A 27,120-nucleotide genomic window follows, 5' to 3' on the forward strand; every position below is an offset into this window, starting at 1 on the left:
GGCACAACGCTGGTCAGCAGCGTCCGGACGCCGCAAGACATAAAATCGCTCAGGAGCAAACTTTACTCCGTGGAGTTCCAGCCCACAAGTGTTTTCGAAACTTTTTAGACACAATAGGTTGCAGCAAAAAGGCGCCGTCTCACCGGGCGCCCAGGAGCTTCACGTTCACACACAGCGGGCGCGGCCACAGCTGCGCCGACCCACACGCCGCAGCCGCCGGCCAGCGCCGCGCTTGCGCAGTCAGTTCCTGCGCGGGGGACTGAGCCCCGCCCGTCAGAGACGCCGCGTTCCCGGAGAGGCCCCTGGCGTAGGAACGCTCCCGCGCAGGCGCAGGCGCAGGCGCAGGCGCAGGCGCAGGCGCAGGCGCAGGCGCAGGCGGGGCTGCCTGGCGGAGCCGACCTGTCTCCCGCTGGCTTGCGCGGACTCTGGTGTGCGCAGAGCCGTTGGGCCCTGCAGGTGCTGAAGGGCGGGGGTCGTGGACCCCGCAAGGTGTCAGCAGCACGGAGGTGCGGGGTGTCGTCGAGGGTGCGGGGCCGGGCGCAGCCGGCGGCGCGCTCCGCCCCGGGGCCCCCGCCCTGGGCCAGGCCCTGGCTCCCGCCCCGGCCCCGGCCCCGGCCTCGCAGTTCGCCCTCCTGGTGATGCACCCCTGCGGCGGGCAGGACGACTCTGCGGCCGAGGGCGTCCCGAGGCAGGCTCCGGCCCTGGGGGACGGCGCCGGGGCGGGCAAGCCCATTCGGTACCTGTGCGAAGTGGCGGCGGCCGGCGAGGAGGAGGCGGGGGACGACGAGGCCGACCTGCTGGACGCTTCTGACGCCCCGGGGGGAGGCGAGAGTACGGCTAGTTTGGAGGACCTGGAGGACGAGGAGACCCACTCCGGGGGCGAGGGTGGCAGCGGGGGAGCCCGGCGACGGGGTGGCGGCGGGGGCAGCACGAGCAAGACCTGCACCTTCGAGGGTTGCAGCGAGACCACGAGCCAGGTGGCCAAGCAGCGCAAGCCTTGGATGTGCAAGAAACACCGCAACAAGATGTACAAGGACAAGTACAAAAAAAAGAAAAGTGACCAGGCCCTGAACTGCAGTGGGGCCGCCCAGGCCGGCAGCACAGGAAACGTCAGACTGGAGGTATCAGACCTTAGCCGGGGCCCTGGGCTTGCGGGACTGGGAGGTGGTCGGAAGAAACTCCACTCTTAACCGCCGCCCCAGATGGGCCGGGTTGCTGTAGCTGGACTTGTGGCTGAGAGTGAGTGAGTACTTGTCCTAAATTAAAGTTTATACAGACATGTGCAAAAGCCTTAGCAGTTCTGTTGCATCCTTGTGATGGATGAATAGATGTCAGCGGAAATGATGTGATACGTCAGCAGCTCCGGCATTTCAGACATCTGGGATATGGGCTGGAAGGACAGATAGTAAGTGATTGATCTGGTTCATCGTTAAAGCAAAGAGAGCAAAGAGACTTAGGAACCTCGATGAAATCGTACTTTGGAGAAGGTGATCTTTTCCTGATTTCATTACCCTATTCACAGCATCCTGTTGTCAGTATCCCTATTCTTTTTTTTTTTTAATTTTTTTTTATTTATTTATGACAGTCACACAGAGAGAGAGAGAGGCAGAGACACAGGCAGAGGGAGAAGCAGGCTCCATGCACCGGGAGCCCGACGTGGGATTCGATCCCGGGTCTCCAGGATCACGCCCTGGGCCAAAGGCAGGCACTAAACCGCTGCGCCACCCAGGGATCCCCAGTATCCCTATTCTTAAGCGAGCTGTTCTTAGTACCCCTGTGCTTGGTATTCTGTTCTTAGTGTCCTGTTCTCAGTTAATCTTATTCTTTGTACTGTCTTCTCAGTAATTCTGGTCTTGGTAGCCTTATACTTAATAGACTTGTTCTCAGTACTCCCATGCTTAGTACCCTGTACTTTTTATACCTTGTTCTCAGTATCCTTGTTCTTAGTACCCTATTCTCACCTTTTTTTATTTTTATTTTTATTTTTATTTTTATTTTTATTTTTATTTTTATTTTTATTTTTAATTTATGATAGTCACAGAGAGAGAGAGAGAGAGAGAGGCAGAGAGGCAGAGACATAGGCAGAGGGAGAAGCAGGCTCCATGCACCGGGAGCCCAATGTGGGATTCGATCCCGGGTCTCCAGGATCGCGCCCTGGGCCAAAGGCAGGCGCCACACTGCTGTGCCACCTAGGGATCCCTCTCACCTTTTTTTAAAGGTAATAATTACAGAATTTTTATTTCTTTTAAGTTTTTTTTTAAGATTTTATTTATTCTCAAGAGACAGAGAGAGAGAAAGGCAGAGAGAGAAACAGCCTCCATGCAGGGAGCACAATGTGGGATTCGATTCCGGGACTCCAGGATCAGGCCCTGAACTAAAGGCAGGCACTCAACCACTGAGCCACCCAGGTCATCTGTCCCTTACTAGATCTTTTGTTAGTGCTCTTAGAAAATAAAATGGAATAATAATAATGAGGTGTGAATCTCAGGAAGATTTTTGGAGTGTTTGATTTGCACTGTGTTGAAGGTTAAAGCCAATGCTTTACAAAGCATTGCTTTTTTTTTTTTTTACATGCATTTATTTTATTCTATTCACATTGTACAATTGTTATACAATCTACAAAAAGTACAAAAACCTAATCCATTTTCCAATGCCAAGTCAGAGCTAAGTTACAAGGAGAATTTGGGTGTCCTGTACAATTCATACCTGCCTGTCACATAATGTATTTAAAGCTGTAAGTATTGCCACAGGAGAATCTCTTGTCTTTGCAGCAACCGCACAGATCCTGTAGATAAGGCGTCCTTAGATCAGTATGTCTTTTCTTTTGAGGACAGGAACAAGACTTTGAACAGGTCTGACATTGGATTGCTTCTACTCAATAAGGGTTAAAACTCTTTTGGCATTTGCAACATGGTTGTTTGAAATAAACCTTATTAGTTCCAGAAATCTCCATTCTATCATTTGCTGGTTGTGTGGCCTTGAACAGGCTATTAAACTCTTAAGCTCAGCTTCATCTGTAAAATGGGTATTAAAATGGTATGTAGGGATCCCTGGGTGGCACAGCGGTTTGGCGCCTGCCTTTGTCACAGGGCACGATCCTGGAGACCCTGGATCGACTCCCACGTCGGGCTCCTGGTGCGTGGAGCCTGCTTCTCCCTCTGCCTGTGTCTCTGCCTCTCTCTCTCTCTCTGTGTGACTATCATAAATAAATAAATAAATAAATAAATAAATAAATAAATAAATAAATAAATAAATAAATAAGTGGTTCATAACATTGCAGTGAATATGTTGGATATTTCACATTGAGGGTTCACACAGTATCTAGCAGAAAGTAAAAGTCAGTAAACCTTGGCCACTATTATTGTCATTATTAGTGGTATACTTAAAAGTTATAGATAAGCAGGTATTTCATCCTGTGTGCTTTCCTCCTTTTAATAAAAGCTATAGTTCCTCAGTACATTTTCATTAAAATATTTAATTTTGTTAAAAGTGATCCAGAAAATTTTTTAAACTGATAGCTATTGTACGATGTATTTTCAAACTCTTTAAATTTCTTAGTTTTTGCTAGACTTGAACAGCTGCCACATTGCTAAAATTTTAGACTTTGAAATAGTTTATAAATATGATGTTATAAATATTTTTTTTAATTTTTATTTATTTATGATAGTCACACAGAGAGAGAGAGAGGCAGAGACATAGGAAGAGAGAGAAGCAGGCTCCATGCACCAGGAGCCCGATGTGGGATTCAATCTCGGGTCTCCAGGATCTCACCCTGGGCCAAAGGCAGGCGCCAAACTGCTGCGCCACCCAGGGATCCCTGTTATAAATATTTTTAAAATCTATAGCCATCAGTATGTCACAGTTCCCACTGATGAGAGTCCGAGTGACATCTCTTTCCTTTTCATCCCATTGAATCTTAATCTTTTTAGGGTAAAATGACTTATTTGAGAATCTGATGAAATCTAATGGCCCTTTCCCAGAAAAATACACATAGGTAGGCATTTAATTTTGCATACACATTATAGAGTTCAGGACCCTGTGGATCTTAGGTTTAAAACCTGCATCCACATCCTTGTAAAATTTATTTTAGCAAATCTTGAATTACACGTAATTATGGAAATAAGCATTTCACTTACTACAGACTTAAACTTAGTAAGGGTCATTGTTTGCCCTCTACACATTCCAAATTCACTTCAGAATTCTTCACAGAAAGAAAAGATAATGCACTTCTTTTCAAGAAAGAAGTATTTTATTTATAGCTATTTATAGCTACCTTCTAACTATCCAGCTTTTACATCTACTGTTTGAGGAAAATGTATTAAAGGCAAATAGATACTGAATTAAGTCTCCCTCACCACCTCCCGCAAATAGATACTGAATTAAGTCTCCCTCACCACCTCCCACAAAAAGAACCCTAATAATTTTCCTATTCTAAAATAATTTATATGAGTTTTTTTTTTTTTTTTTTTTTTTTTTTTTTTTAGGAAAGAAAAGTAACTGCTCTAAGCAAAAATTAATACCCTGCTATACCATTTGTCTTATGTTATGGGACACTTTACCAGTTTTGAAGAGATGTCAAGAGCTATAAGTCTTTGTTGAACTGGGTTGTAAACACAATAACCAGCAGAGACCATCAGGATAGTTAATAAGGGCCAACTATGTCGTATTACTTTAATAGTGGAGAGGATAGATCATTATAGGCTGGGATACTCTGGAAAGGCTTTGCAGAGAAAATATAACTCAGTGTACATCAGAAAGGGTGGCTAATAGTTTATATTTAATCAGCTAAGTTTCTTATGTGCCAGGCACTGTGCTAAGCTATAAATGAAGTCTCATATACTTCAGCAATGCTACATAGATGCTATATATATTTTTTCTTTTTTAAAAGATTTTATTTATTGATTCATGAAAGACACAGAGAGACAGGTAGAGACATAGGCAGAGGGAGAAGCAGGCTTTCCGCAGGACAAAATCCCTGGACCCCAGGATCACGACCTGAGCCAAAGGCAGACACTCAGCCACTGAGCCACCCAGGTGTCCCTAGATGCTATATTTTATGGAAACTAAGGTACAGAGATTAAGTAACTTGGGCTAGGTCATATGGCCAGCAGGGATTCAAACCCAAGCAATCTGATTCTAGAGCCTTTGCTCTATACTATATTGCTTCCCTCAAATTTTGATATATGAAAGAGAAACACCTCTTAGTAAAAAAAGGGAAGTGGGAATACAGAAGACACTTTTGGGGAAGAAGCAAGGAGACCATTCTAACTAAAGCAGAATATTTATGTGGAAAACTCATGAAAAATAAATTTGGAAAGAGAATTTGAGGCTAGTTTTTGTATAGTATTGAATGCCAGACCATGAGATTTGGGTTTGGAGTCTTCAAATGAAGTTTCTAATTAGGAAGTAACAGGGGATCTACTCTAATGGGGTAGATTAAAGCCAAGGCCTATATATTTATAGATTCTTTAGGAGATTATTGTAGTAAGATTGATAAGTGGTGATAGGGATCTTCTGTAGTGTGAAAAGCAAGATTAGAAATTAAGGTTTTAAAGTCATTTACATAAATCAGGTTTAATAAGGAACAAATATAACATTTAGTCCATGCATGTAAAAATTATGCTATAGGAGAGACACATAAAGGAACTGGGGATAGAAGAATAGACTTAGGAGAGTGATCATTATCCTTAAATATCTAAAAGGCTATCATTTGGAAGAAGCAGTAGGTTTATTTTGCATAGTTCTATGTAACTAGTACTTTTAGGTGAAAATCACCAGTTCAGTCTGCCCAAATGTTGGAGTTATTTAAAACTAAATGGGATGCCTCAAAAGTTGGTGAGCTCCTTAGGACAAAAAGTGTTGAAAAATTTTGAAAAGAGAATCCCAACATTGTAGAAATTTGGACTAGCTGACTCAAGGTTATTTCTACTACAAATTTCTGTGATTTTGTGACATTAATATTGTGAAGCTACATCATGCTTTGGGGTTGTAAGAATATAGGGTACTCTGCCATCAAGTCAGTTTCATGATTCCATTTCTTCTCCACATAAAAATGAAACTGCCACACATAGTTAATCCAGTGGAGAGAGAGGAAGAAATTATTTTTGTTTTTATCTGGTTATCAGAATGATAAACTTCCCAGACTAAAAGAGAGAAAGTAGAACTTAGAGGCCAGTCGAGAGGGCTCAAGAGAAGAACAGAGCCTCAGTAACCACCTAAATGAAGAGCAAAGGGAGAAGAATAAATTTACGTATGGCATTGCTTGATGGTAAAACATTTATAGTTTTAGACTTGTTTAGATGTTTTTTTAATTTATTTATTTATTTATTTATTTATTTATTTATTTATTTATTTATTTATTTATTTATGATAGATAGAGAGAGAGAGAGAGGCAGAGGCACAGGAGGAGGGAGAAGCAGGCTCCATGCCAGGAGCCTGACGCAGGACTTGATCCCAGGACTCCAGGATCACGCCCTGGGCCAAAGGCAAGCGCCAAACCGCTGAGCCACCCAGGGATCCCCAGTTTTAGACTTGTTTAGTCAGAATTTTTGGATGTGGTCAGTATTTTATGGTTTTATAAGAATCAGAATATCTCCATTAACTACAGTATTTAGTTATGCCAGGAAAACTGTAAGTATTTAAAATTCTGTCAAGTAGCGGGATACAATAATTAGGGCTGCTGATTTTGTTTGGGTAAGCATGTCTTTAGAGAATGGTTTTCATTTTAGGACTTGGCTATTTTGTCTATACTAGTGGCAGGAGATTATTTGTACCAGTGCTTTCCAGTCTTTTCAAATCCAGTTTGTCATTTTTTTCCTAATGACTTCTAAATTTTGAAAGCTTTGTACCGTGTTTCTTTGCTATTTCACTCCCCCCACACACACACACCCCATTTAATTGTCGTTAACTGGACAGAAAAACTATCAGAGTGTCTCTAGCAATATGTAAATTGCCTTTGAGTTTATGTATTCCATCCAAAGGCAGGCAAACTTTGTTTTGGCCTGGATAGCTTTATCAGAAGGGAATGTTCAGTTTCCACCTGGCATTTTTTGTGATACTGAAAATGGCTCACAAATAACTCTTTGGTCCTCCCACTTTTGCCTCAAAATCTATTGATTTTGAGACCTTCAAGAGACTGGAGATCGGTGGTTGGAAATAGTGGAGGGAGACGGAGTGAGGAGTATTCTGTAAGATTAATTGCCAACATTTTATCTATGACTTAATGAGGGATTTTCCCAAAGTTTTACAGGGACTGGGCAAGAAGGAAGAGAAGCTGAGGACCCATTCATTACATCATTAAAAGTGTACAGTCATGGATTATTATGTTGACTGTTAATCTTATTTACATTTTTATGATTTATTCCAGGAAAGTACAGATAACATACTCTCCATTGTTAAACAAAGAACAGGAACCTTTGGGGATCGTCCTGCAAGACCTACTCTTTTAGAACAAGTGTTAAATCAAAAAAGACTGGTAAGTATCTGTAAAGTACTTACAAATTTACTAACAAAAGTTGTTAGAATTATTTAGATTTTTGGGATTTTAAAACTTGTTAAACTGGTCATCAATTGAATTGTTTGTCTGCTAGTACACACTGGAATCTCCTAATGCTTTCTCAAAACTATATGAGCAGAAACACCTTTATTCCTATATCTTCATTGACTAAACCTTGAATATCTGAGCAAAATGGAGTTTTAAAACAGACTTTGTTCTGAATTCTGTGGTTTATGGAATAATGCTTTAGTGGTATGGAAGTAGAATGAGACCAACATTTGATAAAGATCTCTATTAGAAATTTGCTAGAAGGCATCAGAATTCAATCAGAAAAGGGGAGATTTTTCAATAAATATGGAAATAATTGGGTAATAATTTAAAGACAAAAAAGAATTTAGCCATATCACTATACATCAAACTAAATTCCTGATAAAGATTTTAAAATAAAAAAATAGAATTGAGACTTAATCTTAAAACTTTTTCTAGCTTGAAAGAAATAGACGAAATTATAAAGAAATGAATACTGTAGTCAAAAATGGTGGTGAAAATGCAAACTCCAAAATAACATACGGGAAAAATATTTGCAACGCATATAAGACACTATGGTTAATATGGTTGACATTTTTAGCTTACAAAAAATATTCATATAAATTGATAAAAAATTTTTGGCTTCAATACATTGCAAAAAATATATATAGGAAAAAAAGCAGAAATGCTATCATTAAATGATATAAAAAGGTATTCAATATCAGTAAAAATCACAATAAACAATACAACAAATGAAAATTACTTAAATGATCACAAACAGTGATGTTAGGGTCTTCATGAAATGGACACTCTGTTGATGGTATTGTACATTCATATCAGACTTCTAGAAAGCAGGTGTTATCAGGAGTCTCTAAAATGGTCATCCCTTTAGCTCAGCAAGAAATAAATCCTGTATATGGATAAAGTTAAGCTTAAAGATGATGCCAGAAATGTAATTATCACAAATAGAAATAGTTGAAACAACTAGCTGAGTAGACTATCACACTTTTACTTAACAGAATATTGGTACATCTTTACAAACAACTTTTTAATCGAAGTATAGGTGACTATAAGTTTTAAACAAAACAAGTAACTAAAAAATGTACTGTGCTGTAATGTTAAATTTTAAAATCAGTGTTTAATGATAGTTTTTCCACCTTGCTTGGTTTATCTTTTTTAATTTTGGGGAACCAAATTTTCTTTTCCTCATCAATATATATAAGTATTTTATTATAGTAAAAGCATATTAATCACAGTCTGTTATATTTGTTATATGACTATATTTAAAAATGGTAGGTGTACAAAACTATATATATTTTTTAGATCATTCTGTCTTTTCTGAAATTTTTGTGATATGCTAATACTGCTTTTATTAATACCTGTATACCCATACACACACACACACACACACACACACACACACACACTCACTCTCTTTAATTTCTTCAGAAAGACTTAATAGGCTAAGTCAGTGAAATTGAATCCTTAAATGGGTCTCCAAACTGTCATCTAACTGCCATTTTCACAAGTGGCCCCTTTTCATAACCTTGTTTTTCTTTGCTGTAATCCTGGGCCAGTGCTATTTTTGGCTGTTTGCTCTTATGCTTCATAGATAATATATATGCTGGCATCACATATAAAGCATTTCCTTTGTATACAGAGTCACTGATAAGATTAGGCTTTACCCATTACTCTTAGGTTTTAGTATTTGATGTATGACATCAAATTTTATTATCATTAGCTTGCAGTTAAATACAGTGCATTGGGTGCAAGTGTGAGTTCATTTCAGGCACGATTTGTTTTATAAGCGTATTGTGCCTTGGTAGAGAGACCTAGCAGAGTAATTTTATAGCATGAAGACAATCTAAGCCTGTAAGAATGATGTTAATAAGTATATTTTTCTTTCTTCTTTTCAAGTCATTACTAAGAAGTCCAGAAGTGGTGCAATTTTTACAGAAACAGCAACAACTATTAAATCAACAAGTTTTGGAGCAAAGACAGCAGCAGTTTCCAGGAACATCAGTGTGAAGGAATTTATCAAGAAGATTCACATGTTTTTTATTTTGTATAGTAGATGGACATATTTTTATACTAAAGATAAATGGGATAAGATATTCTAGTAAAGCATAAACAGTCATTTTCCTATAAATGTATGTGTGCATTTGGGGATAAATAAGTATTGCACTTTGTGCATCTAATCCTTTCATATTGCCATGAATTTGAAGAAACAGCCTATCTTTCCAAAATAACATTTAATTACACTTGTTTTTATAAGCATAGTGTTTCACTTCAGTCATTGTTACTGAAGGTAATGAAGCAGTTACTTTCTGTGGAAGTCACAAAATTAGTACATATTAATCTTTGATCATTAGTTCAGTGGTTCTTATTAAGGGCAGTCAGAAAGGATGGATATGTTTTTGGTAGTCACAGTGACCTTGAAACTCCTAGTTTTTAGTGAATGGATCAGGAATCCTAAATGTCCTACCATGTCTGGAATGATCTTTCACAACTAATGATTATCTCACCCACAATGCCAGTAATCCTCCTCTTAAGAAACACTGATAGTGTGAAAATGAGTGGGAAATATCAGTGAGGGTGACAGAACATGAGACACTCCTAACTCTGGGAAACGAACAAGGGGTGGTAGAAAGGCAGGTGGGTGGGGGGATGGGGTGACTGAGTGATGGGCACTGAGGGGGCACTTGACAGGATGAGCACTGGGTATTATGCTATATGTTGGCAAATTGAACTCCAATAAAAAAATATACAAAAAAACCCCACTGATAGTTGTGATACTACTCGTGATAATAAAATGTAGTTGGGGTACCTAGAATTGGGTTCTTGAAATAACTTTTTCTTCACAGTTAAGACTGGAGCTGTCAAAGAGGTAAGTGTATTTTAAATATATAAGGAAAATGATCATTGTTATCTGTGAAATTAGGATGTGTATTTCTTTCCCAGAGATGTGCTGGTAAAACCTAGGAGAGGAGTTTAATAAGTACACTGGAATGAAAGCCTCTCTCCTAAAGTTGGCTTCTCGCTTCATGTTAACTACTTGTGTTACTCTTTTAAAGCAGACTTGTTGAATTTGTGAACAGGTATAGATGTATCTCATTCTACCAATGTCAAGACGAAAACCATTTTTTAAAACTCATTTCCTTTTCAAAGTAAGAATAACACTCCCGCATTTTTTCAGGAGCTTTCAAAATTGAGCTAATTTAAGACCACGTTATTCCTGAAGTAATGTTCAAAGAATGATGGGTCATCTGGATAGATACTTTTTTCTTGCATTGTCTCCTAGGAAAACTTTTAAAAGGCAAACCTATCAATAAGAGTCAAAAATCAAATGTCAAGAGAGTATTTCCGGGCAGCCTGGGTGGCTCAGCCGTTTAGCGCTGTCTTCGGCCCAGGGCATGATCCCATGTCGGGCTCCCTGCATGGAGCCTGCTTCTCCCTCTGCCTGTGTTGCTACCTCTCTGTTTCTCATGGGTAAATAAATAAAATCTTTTTTAAAAAAGCATTTCCAATGTTAGATAATGAATTTATGTTTTTTAAGTTTGTGCAAAAGTGTGTTGGTTTCTTAGGTTTAAAGCCCTAAAATGTATATTAAGTTAAACTTACTTACTTACTTACTTACTTACTTACTTACTTATTTATTTATTTATTTATTTATTTATTTATTTATTTATTTATTTATAAAGATTTTATTTATTTATCCATGAGAGAGACACACACACACACACAGAGAGGCAGAGACACAGGCATAGGGAGAAGCAGGCCCCAAAAAGGGAACCTGACGTGGGACTCGATCCCAGGGTCCAGGATCAGGCCCTGGACTGAAGGTGGCACTAAACTGTTGAGCCACCCGGGCTGCCCTCTATTTATTATGTGTGTTTTGTGTCTGTATATATGTGCAAAAACAGATTTTACCAAAATTATTCATTAAAATCTAGTTGTAGACCTTTAAGTTGTCTGATTCACTTATTCTGTTCTTTAGTTTTTTTTATCCTGGGTGCAGAGGAATTCATTTACACTTGTTATTAACTATTCTCTTAGTTCTAGTGTTGGAGCTTAATTGAATCCCTACAGTGTAAGTTAACTTTTACAGTGGCCAAAAAAAAAAATAAATAAATAAGCTTATCCTTCAAATAGAATAGGAGGGTTAGGAAAGAAGGGACAGTAATAGGCCAGGGAATGCTGAATTAATACAAGAGCGATTGAATTTGTGTGTACATAAATCTTTATCTCTGTATATGCTTACAGATAGATCTTTAAAGCAGTACAGTTTTTACTTATTTTGGGTAGATTTATTGCAGTATGTCCCTAATTACTTACCCTTCCTATACTCCAGACTTGTGCAAAATGACTTTGCCACTTCTCCCACCAAGAAGTTGACCTTATTCACCTACCATTTAAATCTGAAGGACTGGCCTTGTGAGTTGGTTTAGCCAATAGAATGTGGAAGAAATAATATATGCCAGCTTTAAGTAGATTTCCAAAGATTTTGAACACTTCCACTTGATCTTTTAGAAATCTACTGAGCTGCCGTGGTAAAGAGCCAGACATATGAGTGAGGCTGTGCTAGACTAGCTGTCCCCCAACTAATCTGCCACCTGACAGTAGATGCATTTGATCTCAGCCCAGATCAACCAAATCTAGCCCAGATTTGCAGAACCACCCAGCTGCCCTGAGGACTTGTAAGCAATAATAAATATTTACGATTGTAAGCCACAGTGTTTGGGGGTCATTGGTTTTACAGTATTCTTGAGAGTAGGTAACCGATATACCTAGCTATATAGTTCTTGTTGCTTTAACAATGGTGTAAAACAAAAATTTGTTACCTCCTATAGTTCTATATATAATTCTTAGAGTTTTAAAATCTGTACAAATGCTTTCAAGCTAGGTGTGGTATAGACTGTACTTCCTAAAGATGGCTACCACTAGGTCTCCCACTCCACATGCTCTTATGTGATACGGCCCAATAAGAATCGGATTTTATTTTCTACCCCCTTGAATGTGGGCAGGCCCTGTGACCGTGTTAACAGAATATAGCAGAAGGAATGCTGTGCTAGTTCATTTGAGGCTCTAGGAAAGGAGATATTATAAATATAGATGTGGTATATTTGTAGCAATAAGAGCATAAAGGAATTCACAGCTCCCATTTTCCAACAAAGTCAGAAGTCAACTGCCAAGGTGGAGTGGGGGAGTTGATAAAGAAGCTTTAGGAGAAAGGGGAAAATTAGGAATATACATTGCAGTCAATGAGAGAGATGGCTAATAACTAGTAGCCTGCTAATAATCCCCTGATACCTGTTTTTCCTTTCATACTAATAGAATTTTGTGTTGGGAACATAGCCAGCCACACAGCAACGTAGCTGATTCTCACATAATACCATACCAAAGAATCCAGACACAAACGATGTGTGGATGATTCCATTTATGTAAAGTACAAATGCAGGTGAAGCTTACTGTTAGAATGCAGGCATGGTTAGCCGTAGGAGGGGTCAGGGCCCAGGAGGAGACAGGGACCAGGAGGAGGCATGAAGAGGCTTCTGGGGTTTCTAGTATTCTTCTTCTTGTCCTAGATGCCAGGTATGCATGTGTATTCCGTTCATGAAAGTTCAGCAGGCTAAACATTTTATATATCTATATATCATATGTGTGTGATTTTTACATTTTCCAGTATACATTTTGTATGGCAACTTTTAAAGTGTTTTTTTTTTTTTTAAAGAAAAAAGACTATTTGTTAGCTGGCCTTGAAATTCACTGAGACCACATGAGTAAATTATGGCCAGTGAGGTAGAAGCAGAAGTGATGTGTGTAACTTCTAGCTAGTGCCCTGTAAAAGAAAGCAGGCAGCCCACTTTCCTCTTCCCCCTATCTTGCTGTTTAGAGTGTGGACAAAGCAGCAGATCACCTGTAAGCCAAATGAGGATAATTCACTAGGAATAGGGAACAAGGTAGAAGGAACCTATGTCCTCGGATGGCCTCAAGGAGCAGAGCTATCATCCTAGCCTGAAACCCCTTGTTTTTGGAGGACTACCTGAAAGAGAAATGGAATATCCTAGGTCTGCCATGATTATTATGTTTCCGTTATATTTAGCCAAACTATATCTTAAATAATACTGTAGGTAAAAGGATTACCGAATGGCATTAAAGATTTGGCATACTGGAAACCAGGAATCTGTAATGTCATTCTGCAGTTATGTGACGCTATTTCATAGGGCTCAACCAGCCATCATAGGAAAGATATATTGCAGGCTTGATCTTGGATTCATTTAATAGAAGAAGAGCACAAGGAGTTTAGGATGCTTTTGAGAGAGTGCTTTCAGTAACAGAGTTCAGGTTGAGCAGAGAAGAAATGAGGCCTACAAGGAAGGGCTTCTCAATGAAATTGCCAAGCCAAGTTTCAGAAGAATGAGAGAACACAAGATATTTAAGCTAGGAAACTAGCAGTATCCCTTACAATGGATTAGTGATGTTATTATATTCTATAACAATACATTTCAGTAAATCAAGCTCTTTGAAATCCTTGTAAGACTATTCCCAGGCTTCCACTTGAGCTTGATTTGGAGGGGTGGATAAACAAGCTTGTAGGATTTCATGACAGAAACATCATTCCAGGAAGGGTCACATCAAGGAGAAACCCAGAGTGATCTATTTCAGCTCATCAACCAGCAGCTCTAGAGAATTACAAAAACTTGCTTAAAAGTAATAAAAGAAAAAAGAGAAAACTGTAAAATAGATTTTTTGCTTCAGAATAGTTAATCCAAACTACTGTGAAGAAAAAGACAACCAACCAGATGGCCTCAAAAGAACAGTCAAAGGCAATGTTGGCCAAAAATTATGTGTATTTTAAGTAATTATAATTAATAAGACTTAATTATGAATAGACAAATGCAAAGGATTCTAACCAATCTTACCAAAAGTAATATATAAAGGTATATTTGTACACAGAGAAGCTTGTATTCAAAACTGGGAGTTGCTTCCATAAAGGAAATTTGGGGCACTGGTGGTACGGAGTAGAAGAATGGAGATGGAGATTCAGTGGTTAGGAGACCAGCTTTTATCAAAATAATTCTTTGTGCTACTTAAATTTTTACCAGTGCATGGATGACTTTTCAAAAATGTTTTTATTGCAAACTGAAATCCTGTTACAAATTAAGAAGAATATGCTGTTTATGCTTTTTCCTTTGCTTTCTGAAGAAATGTTCTTAGTAATCTACATTTCCATATACTTAGCACTTATTTATAGGGCAGTTTCCCCCTGGAGTTACCTACCATCCATTCAGAGGCCCAAATGTAAGCTTCCCTCCTGGAGGTGCATGAAGAAAGTAGATCATAGTCTAAAGACAGCATGACAGAATGATACCATTTTCTAGCATTTTACACTTTTCAAAAACAATTCTGGCTACTAAGTCTTCACAACAATCCTGTAGTGTATGCACAAGGGTTATTTTGTAGATGCAGAAGCAAGCTTGCAGAGGTTGTCACTTGCTCAAGATTGCATACCTAGCTGGATTCACATCCAGGACTTGTGACTCTGAGTTACTTACTGCACACTGTTGTAAGTAGTGTGAGCTGTGCACATAATCACAGGAGACCAGTGCAGTTTGAACCTGGACTTCAGATTTGACAATGGATGCGCTATCAAATAAATAAAGCTTTTGTATATTAATCCTTGAGTTTTGGAATGTGTTAGAAGACAAATATAACTTCCACCTGGTTAAATATAGGTATATTTTAAGGATTTATTTATTCATAAGAGACACAGAGAAGCCGAGACAGAGAGGGAGAAACAGGCTCCCAACGGGGAGCCCGGCGGAGAACTCAATCCTGGGACCTTGGGATCATGACCTGAGCCAAAGGCAGATGCTAAACCACTGAGCCACCCAGGCATCCCTTCATCCCAATTATATTACTTTATTTATTTATTTTTAAAGATTTTATTTATTTATTTATAAGAGACAGAGAGAGAGGCAGAGACACAGGCAGAGGGAGAAGCAGGCTCCACGCAGGGAGCCCAATGTGGGACTCGATCCCGGGTCTCCAGGATCACACCAGGCAGTGCTAAACCACTGGGCCACCAGGGCTGCCCTCAATTATATTACTTTAGAAAGTACTTCATGTGCTGATTCATTTGAACCTCAAAACATGGCAAGTCTCGTCCCTGTTTTTGGATGAGGAAAGAAATTCAGAGACGTTAAGTGACTTATAAAACAGGTCTGACTGTTGGTTGCAGAGCCAAGACTTGAACTTAAATCTTGTCTCCAAAAGCGATGCTCTGCCCACAATAGAATGTTGTTGCTAAAGTAGGAGCTAACACTTCTAAGTGCCTAGTTGCAAACATGGAAGGCACTTCAATATACGCTAAATGTTTTCAAGTTTCTGTATGCACACACACACATAATTTTATACAAGTACATGAATCATATTGCATATACTGAGGATTTCTGGATTAGGCTCTCCCTTTTGTTTCATTTTTTGGTTCCCCACCCTTATCCTTCCGTGTATTGTCCAACTTCAGATAACCTATGTCCACAACCTAGCATGTATTCTTCCTTTTCTATATTTTGTAACACACATAGGTACACATATAGCAACTGTTGGTTACATAAAAATGTGAGCATATTATACACATCAGCATATACTTTTTTATGTCCCAGTACTGTGTAGATAGAAGTCCTCCTGAGTCTCTGCTAGAGCTCTGATTCATTCCTTTACATGGCTTCAGAGCATCTCATGATGAGAATGTGTCATCACGTTCAATCATTCTATTGTCAATGGCATTCACTTGTCCAGTTTTCTGCCACTATGAATAATGCCACCTCCCTGTAATGTATCCTTATGTACTGGTATGTACTGGTAGTTCGATAGCCTTGGAATAGATTCTCATAATTGGGATTGTTGGGTGGGAGGGAATATATAGATACGCGTTTAGATGATATATTTCTTTCCCCCTAAAAAGGCTCTATTACTGCAAACGTCTACTAGCAACAAGGGAGCATTTCTTTTCCTATCTTTGCCAGCAGGAATTACTGTTCTTTTTTAACCCTTCCTTGATAGATATGGACTGCTCGTTGTTACATTTATTAGCATTTCTCTGAATAGTGGAAGATTTGAGTACCTTTTCCTATGTGCTTGTTGGTTATTTAGATTTGTTCTTCTGTGAATCACCTAGTCCTATCCTTTGTCTATTTTTTCATTAGGCTCCCTTTTCTACTCAGTATGCAAAAGTCTGGTGAATATTATCAAAACTCTGTCATTTTAAAAAAAGATTTTATTTGAGATAGAGAGCCAGCACCTGAGTGGAGGTTGGTGCAGAGAGAAAGGGAGAAGCAGGCTCCCCACTGCGCAGGGAGCCCGATGTGGGGCTCCATCCCAGAACTCTGGGGTCATGACCTGAGCCAAAGGCAGACACTTAACTTACTGAGCCACCTAGGCAGACACCCAACCCTGTCATTTTTATTTTTTCCCCAAATTTAAAATTTGCCTGTTTACTTCTTTTGTAGTATTTTTGCTATAAGGTTTTAGTTTTTGTATATTTCAATATATCTCTTGTGGCTTTTGGTTTCCAGTGTTGGTTTAAAAGATCCAATTTCAGGGATCCCTGGGTGGCGCAGCGGTTTGGCGCCTGCCTTTGGCCCAGGGTGCGATCCTGGAGACCTGGGATCAAATCCCACGTCAGGCTCCCGGTGCATGGAGCCTGCTTCTCCCTCTGCCTGTATCTCTGCCCCTCTCTCTCTCTCTGTGACTATCATAAATAAATAAAAATTAAAAAAAAAATTTATAAAAAAAAAATAAAAAATAAAAGATCCAATTTCGGACCTTTCAAATGATTGTTGATTTATAATTTCCTGTTTCTTTTTCTAGAATTAGAAAAAATAATTAGTACAGGTATATCAAATTGTCTTCATTTATTTTCTGTAACTAATTAACATGGAAAATTTAATACTCTTTTTCTTTACCTTTGTGACTCCTTCAGCTTCTCATTTTCTTTCATTCATCTAAAAATGAATATTATAGTCATGACAACAGATGCTGTTGAATGGCATCTACATTTACCCATGTTCAGATAGCAATTTATTAAAAAAAAAGAGCAATTTATTTTAAAATGGGCTGAACTGCCCCACTATAGAAAAAAGGTCTGATTAAAATGCTGTTTTTATTGAGTTTAAAGTTAACATGCTTTTAAAACTATTTTAGTGAAGATATTTGAACTATTTAATAGTTAGATGAGTTGATCTCATCTTATACTCAGGACATGGACTACTTTCCTCTATTAACATTTATTACTTCCCTTCCAAATAATCACTTGTATTATTCTAAAGCATTAGAGATGAACAGTTTTTGTTATTGTATACTGCAGCAAAGTAAGTCTTTCATCTTCATAGCTTTACCCTAGTGATATAGAAACGCCTTTCTTAAGATGTGAAAAACAACCGTAAGAGAAGTTATGGCTAGTGAGATCTTGTCTTCATTTCTTGTAATTGCACCTTGTATCATTTGCTGTCCTCAAATTGGAGACCACAGTCAGCACTAATAAGATTACTATAGGTAGCAAATGTCTGTGACTAGTGAGTAAAGGGTGATTTTGATTGTTGCTGGCACAAAAGAGGTGAACAAAAGATAGAAGGGACACAGGAAACATGTAAGGAAAAGAAAAGGGAATCTTGATATGAGAGGAATGCTTGGCTTTTCTCAGGCACATTCCTGGACACAAGGATCTACTCCTGAGCACAAAAGGCAGGGTGTTCATGCCACAAAGTCTATTTTATTGTGGGTTTTTTTTTTTTTTTAAGATTTTATTTATCTATTTAAAGAGAGGGTGTGCTCGTGCAGGGGGAGAAGCAGAAGACGAGAAGGGGGAAAGACTCTCAGGCAAACTCCCCACTGAGTGCAGAGCCTGACACTGGCTCAATCTCATGACCCTCAGATCAAGACCTGAGCTGAAATCAGGAGTCAGTTGCTTAACCGACTGAGCCACCCAGGGACCCCACCCCCCCACCCCGAAATCTCTTTTAGAAAGAAAAGGCCAGCTTTTAAAGTATAATAGCCTGGAAAAAAAAGTTCTCTGAGCACTACCCTGCTAAAAGCAAACTTGAGTTTTCATAGTAGCAGACAACTTTTGATGATCTTAGAAAAATACGGGTTTCTCTAAGACTGTTTCACTTTCTGAAGGAAATAATGCTTGTCTTAGTTACAGTCCCCCCACAGATGATTCTAATCAATGTGAGAAGTTCAGGTATGTATGTGTATTTTTATATAATTATAAGTAGTAACACATTTTGTGCAAATGTTTAATATTAATATAATACTATTAATATATCCTGTTTATTAGATCTTCAAAGGCAACTGGTATAAAATCATATTAGTGCTGACTGTGGTCTCCAATTTGAGGACAGTAAATGGTACAAGGTGCAATTACAAGAGAGGAAGACAGAAAATCTCACTAGTCATAACTTTTCTGGTTGTTTTTCACATCTTAAGAAAGACTGTATGTGTTTCTATATCACCAGGGTAAAGTTATGAAGAGGAAAGATTTGTTTGTAGGTCCTTTCAAATAGGCATGCCTGCATTTTGTGAGAAGCTACTCTCCCCTGAGGCCTCCTGATGAATGAAAGACAAAGTCCCATCAACATTCCAAACATAAGAACCATAAGAACGATGGTTATGACCACTGTTTCCATTATTCAACACACCATCCCAAAGCATGAGGGCTTAAAATAACAACCTTTTTTGTTGTGTTACTTACATGCTGTGGGCGGCTGAGCTCAGCTGAGGAGTTCTGGTGATCAGGCTTGGGGTCCCTCATGTGGCTGCATTCAGATGGGAGCATGGCTGTGATTGGAATGTCCTCTCAATCCTCCAAGTAAGACTTGGCAAACCATTAAACTCTGCCCCAGGCCAAATCCGACACACAGCCTATTTCTGTTCTGCCGCAGGCTAAGAATACTTTTTACATTTTTAAATGGTTGGGAAAAATCAAAAGGAAAATGTTTCATGATGCGAAAAATACTGAAATTCAAATTTTGGTGTTCATAAAATTATATTGGAGCCCAGTCATGCTCATTGAATACATCTTGTTTACATCTGCTTCTGCACTGCAGTGGTGGAGCTGAGCAGTTGCAACTTTTGGTTGCCACATCAGAATTCCTTATACTTCTTTCTAGTCTTTACCAAAATTCACATTTTAAAAATAAGTGCTTAGAATGAAAAGAATTATAACTGTTTAACTGTCAGAACTACCTTTCTTTGCTACTGCAGTGCAGCTAATATCTATTTCCAAATCAAATTATAAGCATGTGGCTCATACCCACCAGCTCCAGCTCCAGCTCCAGCATGGTCACTGGGCATACAGTTGGAGGGCTGCCATTATTTTATTTCAAAGAGGAGAAAAAAGGGGCGCCTGGATGTCTGTCAGTTAGGCATCTGCCTTCAGCTTAGGTCACGGTCTCGGGGCCCTGGGACAGAGCCCGACTCATTGTGTGTGGGGGTGGAATCCCTGCTCAGTGGCGAGTCTGCCTCTTCCTCTCCCTGCCCCCCTGCTCATGTACTCTCTCCTTTGTGCACAGTCTCTCAAATAAGTAAATAAAATCTTTAAAAAAAAAAGGAGAAATGAAATATTTGCTGATGTTTAAAATGGGGAACTGGAAACAAATATCAATTCTGCCTTTACAATGTGAACCCCAAATGCCTTTCTAAACAGTAGCTGGAAAATGATGAACATGAATAGACACAATCCTTGCCCTTAAAGAGCTCCCAGTCTGGCAGACAGTTGGACAAGAAAATAGTTTGATGCAGGAATTAGTAACTGACCTTTGATGAGCACAAGTATGATGGTAGCACAAAAAGGAGGCATCCAACCTGGTTAGGAAAGTCTTGGATGACTTGCTAAGGGAACTGATGGGAAGGAAGACAAATTGGATTGGTCCAGAAGCCTTCCCAGGTGCCCACCTTGGGCCTGATGGAGATGTCACTGCTTGCTCCCCCAGCAACCTGCCACAGTTGATAATGCAGTGACCTTTATTGGCATACTCGTTCATCTTCCTCCCCAAACTGGGAAATTCCTTTCAAGGCATAAACTGTGTTGTTATTCACATTTTAAAAATGTATACTGTAGATTTATAGTGGTACATTTATAGTGCTGTACATTTATAGTGGCTCTGCATAAGAACGATCTGATAAATGAATATGCACAGGTTTCTAGGATGATGAAAATATCCCTTCTCTAAGATAGGTTAATGTTTAAAGACTGTCATGTAGGTCTATGCCATGATATATTACCAAAAAAATCTGTACTGGTTAGTGTTTCAAGTGCCAATACCAAGCATTAGAGGCAGGAACAGGGTCAGGCACCATGAGGATGCAAAAGCAGATAAGACATAATCACTGTTCTCTATAAACTCAGTTTAAACTGGAAGTCTCATAATCCCTGTCTACATTTAAACCAGAATAGCCTTTCCTTTGCTTACGGTTTGGAAGTCCACAAATCTCTTTTGAATAAAGGCCACACTTAAAAAAATAAAAAAAGGAAAACCTTGATCAAGTTAGTAAGAAGGCTAATCTTTCTTGAAATATTTACGTATTTTCCCCTTCATTTTAAAACTAGAGGGAGGGCAGCCCGGGTGGCTCGGCGGTTTAGCGCCGCCTTCAGCCCAGGGCCTGATCCTGGAGACCTGGGATCAAGTCCTGCGTCGGGCTCCCTGCATGAGCCTGCTTCTCCCTCTGCCTGTGTGTCTCTGCCTCTCTCTGTGTCTGTCTCTCATGAATAAATAAATAAAATCTTTAAAAAAAAAAAAAAAAGAGGGAAATGGAAGGAACTGAGAATTTCTTCCTGAATTTTATCTTACCTTCTCCTCACTAGTCATCCTTAGCACCTTTCATGGTATGTAATATATATGTATAATGAACAGATGTTTACAATAATAAAATTGTTCTTTCCTATATATAGCAGTATCACTTAATATTTGCCACTATCCAGGAAAAAAAGCTTCTATGCATATCCTCTCTAAAATTACCACAAAGTATCTTCAAGATTCTATATTTAATGCCAGAGATGCCAAGATGTTTAATTTAAAACCATTACCTAATTTCTCTATAGCATGTTGGATTTTAAAAATATCTCATTTTCAAAGTAAGATGGTTTAAGATCATCTTAAGGACCCATATGCAGTGACCCTTCTTTGATGTTTGTAGGGAAAAATGAACCAGAAACTGTATAGGTACAGTATTGTTTATTATAAACAATCATATAACAGTATATAAGTGTGCATTTGAAGGATAACTGAGGCCTAGATATGATCATCAAAAGCATTACTTGAATCGAAAATAGTTCCTTTTTTGTTGGTTTGTGTTACATTAATTTGAACATGTGCCAGGATCCTCTAGCCTTGTCATACAGTTCAACTGCTAAATCATAACAGGGGAAGACAAATTTGGAATGCATGTTATATTTTGCTTTAGTTGTTGAATATATATACCAGATATTCAGGACATATTCAAAGTTAAGCAGGTGTTTAAATTCTAGCAGGTTTATATTTACAAAATGCTTTTTGTTGTTGCTTCTAATCCCTTTGTTATTGCTTCTAATCCCTTAGAAGACAATGAAAGGGGGGATCCTAAGTGCTAGTGCTATGTTGTTCAATTTTCCTGATTTATACTGAATGTAAAAAAAAACAAAAACAAGTGACATCTTTATAGTTCCAAAGCACTGGCAGATAGTAAAATATCGTTTAAAACAAACTTCTCACATCTCAGTTTTTAAACAGGAAAGAACAATACAACAAATGTTCTGGGGTTAAGAGCAGGCCAAAACGTCATTCTCTACTGCACAACCCTTGTCCATGGCAATCTTAAAAATGTTTGGCATTGTTGGTGCCTTTAAATGGCTTAGCATGTCCACTTTGGTAGTTATCCTATAAAAGAATGCTATTACATTTTTTTTTGATTGTCCATCTCAAGGAATGAATGCTAAATGAGCAAATGTAGAAGTCTGAAGGCAAATGCTGCATTACAACTTTGGACAATTCTTGCATTTTGCCAGCAAAAATGTTAAAAGGCTGAAGAGAACGTGACTAGTTACGGTGACTGAACGGTTAACTCTTTTGAATTTCACTGTAGCCTAATGTGGAATTTTTGTGAGATAGGACTGGTGATGATGCAAATGTACCACTTTAATCATTTGTTTTTCAAAGGAATAACACAGGCTTTGCTGGAATATTTTGTCTTGGTTTCCCAAACCTGCATGAACATCCAGGTTTGTTTATTTTTTAAATGTAATTTATAAGCAATCAGTTACAATTAATTCTGCAAAGGTATAAGGTTATCAGAAATTTGAGCATCTGTGAAGAGATCAAGAAAGCTATGTTAGGTCTCTGGAGCAAAAACCATGTGTCCTTGATATTCTCACAGACCTGTACTCATATGAGGAAGACTCACCGTATTTATGCCTTTCCAAGAAAAGGGGAAATGGGCAAAAACTGGAAAATAAGGGAGTAAGGGGAGAAAACAAACAACTTTGAAGCACTGAAGAAAAGTAGCATCTATCCGAGGAAGACTTCATCCCTTACCTGATTGCTGAGAAGAGAAGGGAATTAAGTTTCAAAATATAGACAATTAAGAAATCAGTTATATTTTTTTCAAGCAAAAATAAAGATCGTAGGTTTGGCTTTGTTTGAAAAGTTCTGAAACATGAAGATGTTTATTAACAGGTTTACTAACAGACTCTCCAGAATCTGGGACTGTCTCTGGTTTACACTTGATTCCACAGTACCTAACACTGTTCCCCGCCATATAGGGGCACAGTACATAGTTGATGAACCAATGGACTACAGGATTTTCTAAACACTAAACGGACCACCTAGTTTTAATGTAGGCTGTACTATTTTCTATTGCATATAGGAAAGTTTCTATTAGATAACACTAGTCCTTACAAGAGGCAACCGTAGGAGCTCACGCAAATATATCTTTTTCACAGGATCATTTCTACCTTGAATACAATTTAATGAGAAGCAACTACTGTGTGCACTAATGCTAAAAAGAACGGAGATAGGATGCATAAATGAAGAAACCTCTTGCATTACTGAAGTACCATCTGTTACAAGTATAATTACCTTCTTAAGCTATACATTTTTGAGAGGGTGTGAAATATTTCTCGAAGCAGTGCAGTGTTTAGTGGGTGGGGATTTTATATATATATAAAATTATATATATATATAAATATATATTTATATGTAAAAGTACCTAGAAATGTGGGGAATGTTCCTCTCCTCTCTTATCATCCAAGAGTAAATAAGAACAGAAATAATATGTGTGTATATATATATGTATATATATTTATTTATTTAAATGTCCCACTCTTCAGTACCACTGTTCCCCAGAAATTCTAGGGATTATGAAATTATTATTTCATTTGGGAAGTTATTTCCAGGTATGAGGCTTCAGCTTTATAAGAGGCTACCAGATGTGCTCAGCAGACCGAGACACTAAGTTAAATAACTCCTACATTTGACCCCAGCAATGTGTCCAGATTTTCTCAAGGCTTCACCACTGTTTTAGTCATCTGTAAATAGTATGTGCCAACATGTAGGGGAAATGGGCCCTTGCTTCATAAAGTCTTTTAATGGGAATGTGAGAAGGTGTGAATAAACATAGGATGCTTTTGTCCAACCCTCTTATTTTACTGCTTCGTCCCCACAGAAATTACGCACACGGTCCTCCAGCTCCCTGTGCAGACTCAGAAGTCTGCCAGACTGCCTGACTGGAAGAACAAGGAAAGCGGGGCCCTGGTTCTCCTACGTGGAAAGCAAGTGTCTCCCTGGGTGATTCTTGGACTATGTTCTGGTCTTATTTTGTAATTTGAGAATATACCTCATTTCATGCTATTTTCATATGAATCTTCCCATGTATTAGACTCTTTTTTTTTTTTTTATAGTGGCAGATCTTGAAACAACATTGACTCCCAGCTTCACAGTCTCTTTTCCAATCACAGTTTAAATTTATCTTAAATGTACCATTAATATTAGCACAATAGTCCAGCTATAGGTATTTCAACTTGAGAAATAAAATAATTTATGTGACGCATCTTACATAATTGATTTTACAAGCTTGGGTTTTTTTCCCTTCTTGCCAATAGCACTGAAAGTGAGATTGTTTAAATGATATGGGTTTGGTTGCTTTCTTTTATCCGAAAGTGTTACTTGCTTTAGTGCTGCTAGTACCCTGCTTTGCAATATATAAACAGTTTTGATATTTTTCTGGTAGGCCATACAACATGCCTTATAATGACATGGCTGACTAATGCTGCCTTTTATTCTGCCAACATTTTTCAAATTCTATTGACACAGTTGCCTTTTCTAATCACGTTGTACTGGCACCAGGTTAACTAAAAATTCTAGCACAAAAAAACTGGTGATAAAAATATGAACAGTATATATTATATGTATTTACATATGTACTTAGAAACTTCTGTTAGTTGCAAATCTGACATGGTATAAGCCACTGCCTGCAATAGCATCTATTCTATAGAAATGTAGATTAAGACATAACAGGCTGTTAAGACACTGAAGAAATCGGGTTATGTGGAGAACCCATCTGAGTGAGAACTTTGTCCAACCACTGCAGTGGTCCGTGAAGATGAATCTCAATCCAGCAGGGGGTGCTCGTGACATCCTGGCGATGATACTCAGCTCCCCAGCCCTGAAAAGGAAGAACAGAGCCAAGAGTGATGGTGTCTGACTTTCCTGTCAACCTCCAGAGATGTGAGCAAAGCATCAGTGCACACAGAGCCCATGCACCAGAGCAGCTCCTGAAACCTGAAAGGGCATGCACTCTGCCCTCCTGTAAGTACAGAACAATTTTTGCATCGAGACATCCTAAGATGAGTCCAAATCAGAAGATTCCCTCTGGGCTCACAGCTAAATACATGGACATAAAGATGGTCTGGTCTCTAATCACATCAGAAACACTGGCAAATCATTTTTCTCTTCTACAAGGAAAGGAGCCTGTCCTTATGTTCAACCCCTTACTGCTGAAGACAGTGTTTTACACAAAACAGATGCTCACTACAGACCAGTGACTGGATCTGAAAGGCGTAAAGACAGTGAGGGTGCTTTTGATTATTCAGGGTTGGTTAACAAAACTTGTTTCTTCTCTATCTCTTTCTGGCTCACTTTTATTACCATTCATAGGAGAGGCTGTAAAAATAAAAAAAATTGTCTATCTTTTTTCTCTATTATACATCAGTGACAAATTAAAGATGAAGAGAGAGGGATGCTTGGGTGGCTCAGTGGTTGAGCGTCTGCCTTTGGCTCAGGGTGTAATCCCAGAGTCCTGGGATGGAGTCCTGCACTAGGCTCCCCGCAGGGAGCCTGCTTCTCCACCCTCTGCCTATGTCTCTGCCTCTCTCTGTGTGCCTCTCATGAATAAATAAATAAAATCTTTTAGAAAAATGAAGAGAGATCACAAATCTCTTTAAATAACCTCAGTTATTTTTTATTTGTGAGAGTTCCCACTGTTATTGGGAACAGTGATTATCAGTAGTACTGAAAAAAATGGATCTCAACACAACCATGCTGATGACACCTTACATTCGTGACTGCAAGCCTCAAGGGCATCTCTGATGCCACCTGCAATTGAACGACACTCCCCCAGTCCCTGTGCTCTCCGACTACCCCCCCATGCCCCAAATGACTGCTCACTCCTGCTCCTTTTCCCTAAAACCTCTAACACCTACTCCCCAGTCTGTTTGTGAATGATAATCTTTATTTTTAAATTTTATTTGAATTCAATTTAGTTAACATATTGTGTATTATCAGTTTCAGGGGTAGAATTTAGTGATTCATCAGTTGCATATAACAGCCAGTGCTCATCACATTGCGTGCCCTCCTTAATGCCCATCACCCAGTTACCCCATCCCCCCACCCACCTCCCCTCTTGCAACCTGTTTGTTTTTTAAAGTTCAGGGTCTCTTATGATTTGCCTCCCTCTCAATTTTCATCTTATTTTAACGAAGCATGAAGCAATCAGAAGAGTTTCTATAGCATCTGCACCAAAACACTCAGCCTTTTTTACTTCTCACTACAGATTATCTGTGCTTCCAAATAAGCCAGTCCATCTAGTGGTGCATAAGACTCAACTGCCTTCCCAAGGACATCATTCCAGCAAATCTCCCCACTCTCTCCTACAATATTTTTTTTTTCTGCTGGATCATTCCCATCAGCATAGGAACATGCTGAAGTATCTCTCATCTTCAAAATACTTCTTTTGGCTCTAACACTCCCACTACTTACTGCCCTATATCTTTGACCCCTTTTCTAGCAAAAACTCTCAAACGAGTTGTCCAAACAGGCTGTATCAATTCCTCTCCTTCCATTCCTTCTTAATTCCATTTTGATCAGCATTTCAACCCTAGCCTTTAACAAAACTATTCCTGCTAAGATAAAAAAGACCTCTATATGCTAAAACTAATGATCCACTCTCTCAGTCTTCGTGTTACTTGGGCAGTATGTGATTTAGTCCATCCCCTCTCCTCACCATACTTCCTTCTTTTGGTTTAACGAGCACCTAACTTTCTAAGTTTTACTTCTGCATTGGTT

General features: G+C 38.9%; 2 protein-coding genes across 10 annotated transcripts in view; one reads left to right on the top strand and one right to left on the bottom strand.

Moving 5' to 3' along the window:
• The first annotated feature begins 385 nt into the window (after positions 1–385).
• Positions 386–10,000, top strand: RFXAP (regulatory factor X associated protein). The gene is made up of 3 exons (XM_025996597.2): positions 386–1,121; positions 7,367–7,474; positions 9,440–10,000. Exons 1-3 carry the CDS (start codon positions 639–641, stop codon positions 9,548–9,550), a joined length of 702 nt encoding a protein of 233 aa, XP_025852382.2. The 5' UTR covers positions 386–638; the 3' UTR covers positions 9,551–10,000.
• An 11,744-nt stretch (positions 10,001–21,744) lies between these two features.
• SMAD9 (SMAD family member 9) overlaps positions 21,745–27,120 on the bottom strand; it is a 75,481-nt gene continuing 70,105 nt past the window's right edge. For 5 of the 9 annotated variants that reach the window (XM_072720033.1, XM_072720032.1, XM_072720026.1 and 2 more), the window contains one exon: positions 21,745–25,222. In XM_072720033.1, coding sequence (XP_072576134.1) covers positions 25,079–25,222 — 144 coding nt within the window. In that variant the 3' untranslated portion in view covers positions 21,745–25,078. The remainder of the gene's footprint in view (positions 25,223–27,120) is intronic. The other 4 variants (XM_072720028.1, XM_072720025.1, XM_072720027.1 and 1 more) reach the window with 1 other exon arrangement.

The sequence above is a fragment of the Vulpes vulpes genome, chromosome 9 (assembly GCF_048418805.1).
Source record: "Vulpes vulpes isolate BD-2025 chromosome 9, VulVul3, whole genome shotgun sequence".
Taxonomy (NCBI): domain Eukaryota; kingdom Metazoa; phylum Chordata; class Mammalia; order Carnivora; family Canidae; genus Vulpes; species Vulpes vulpes.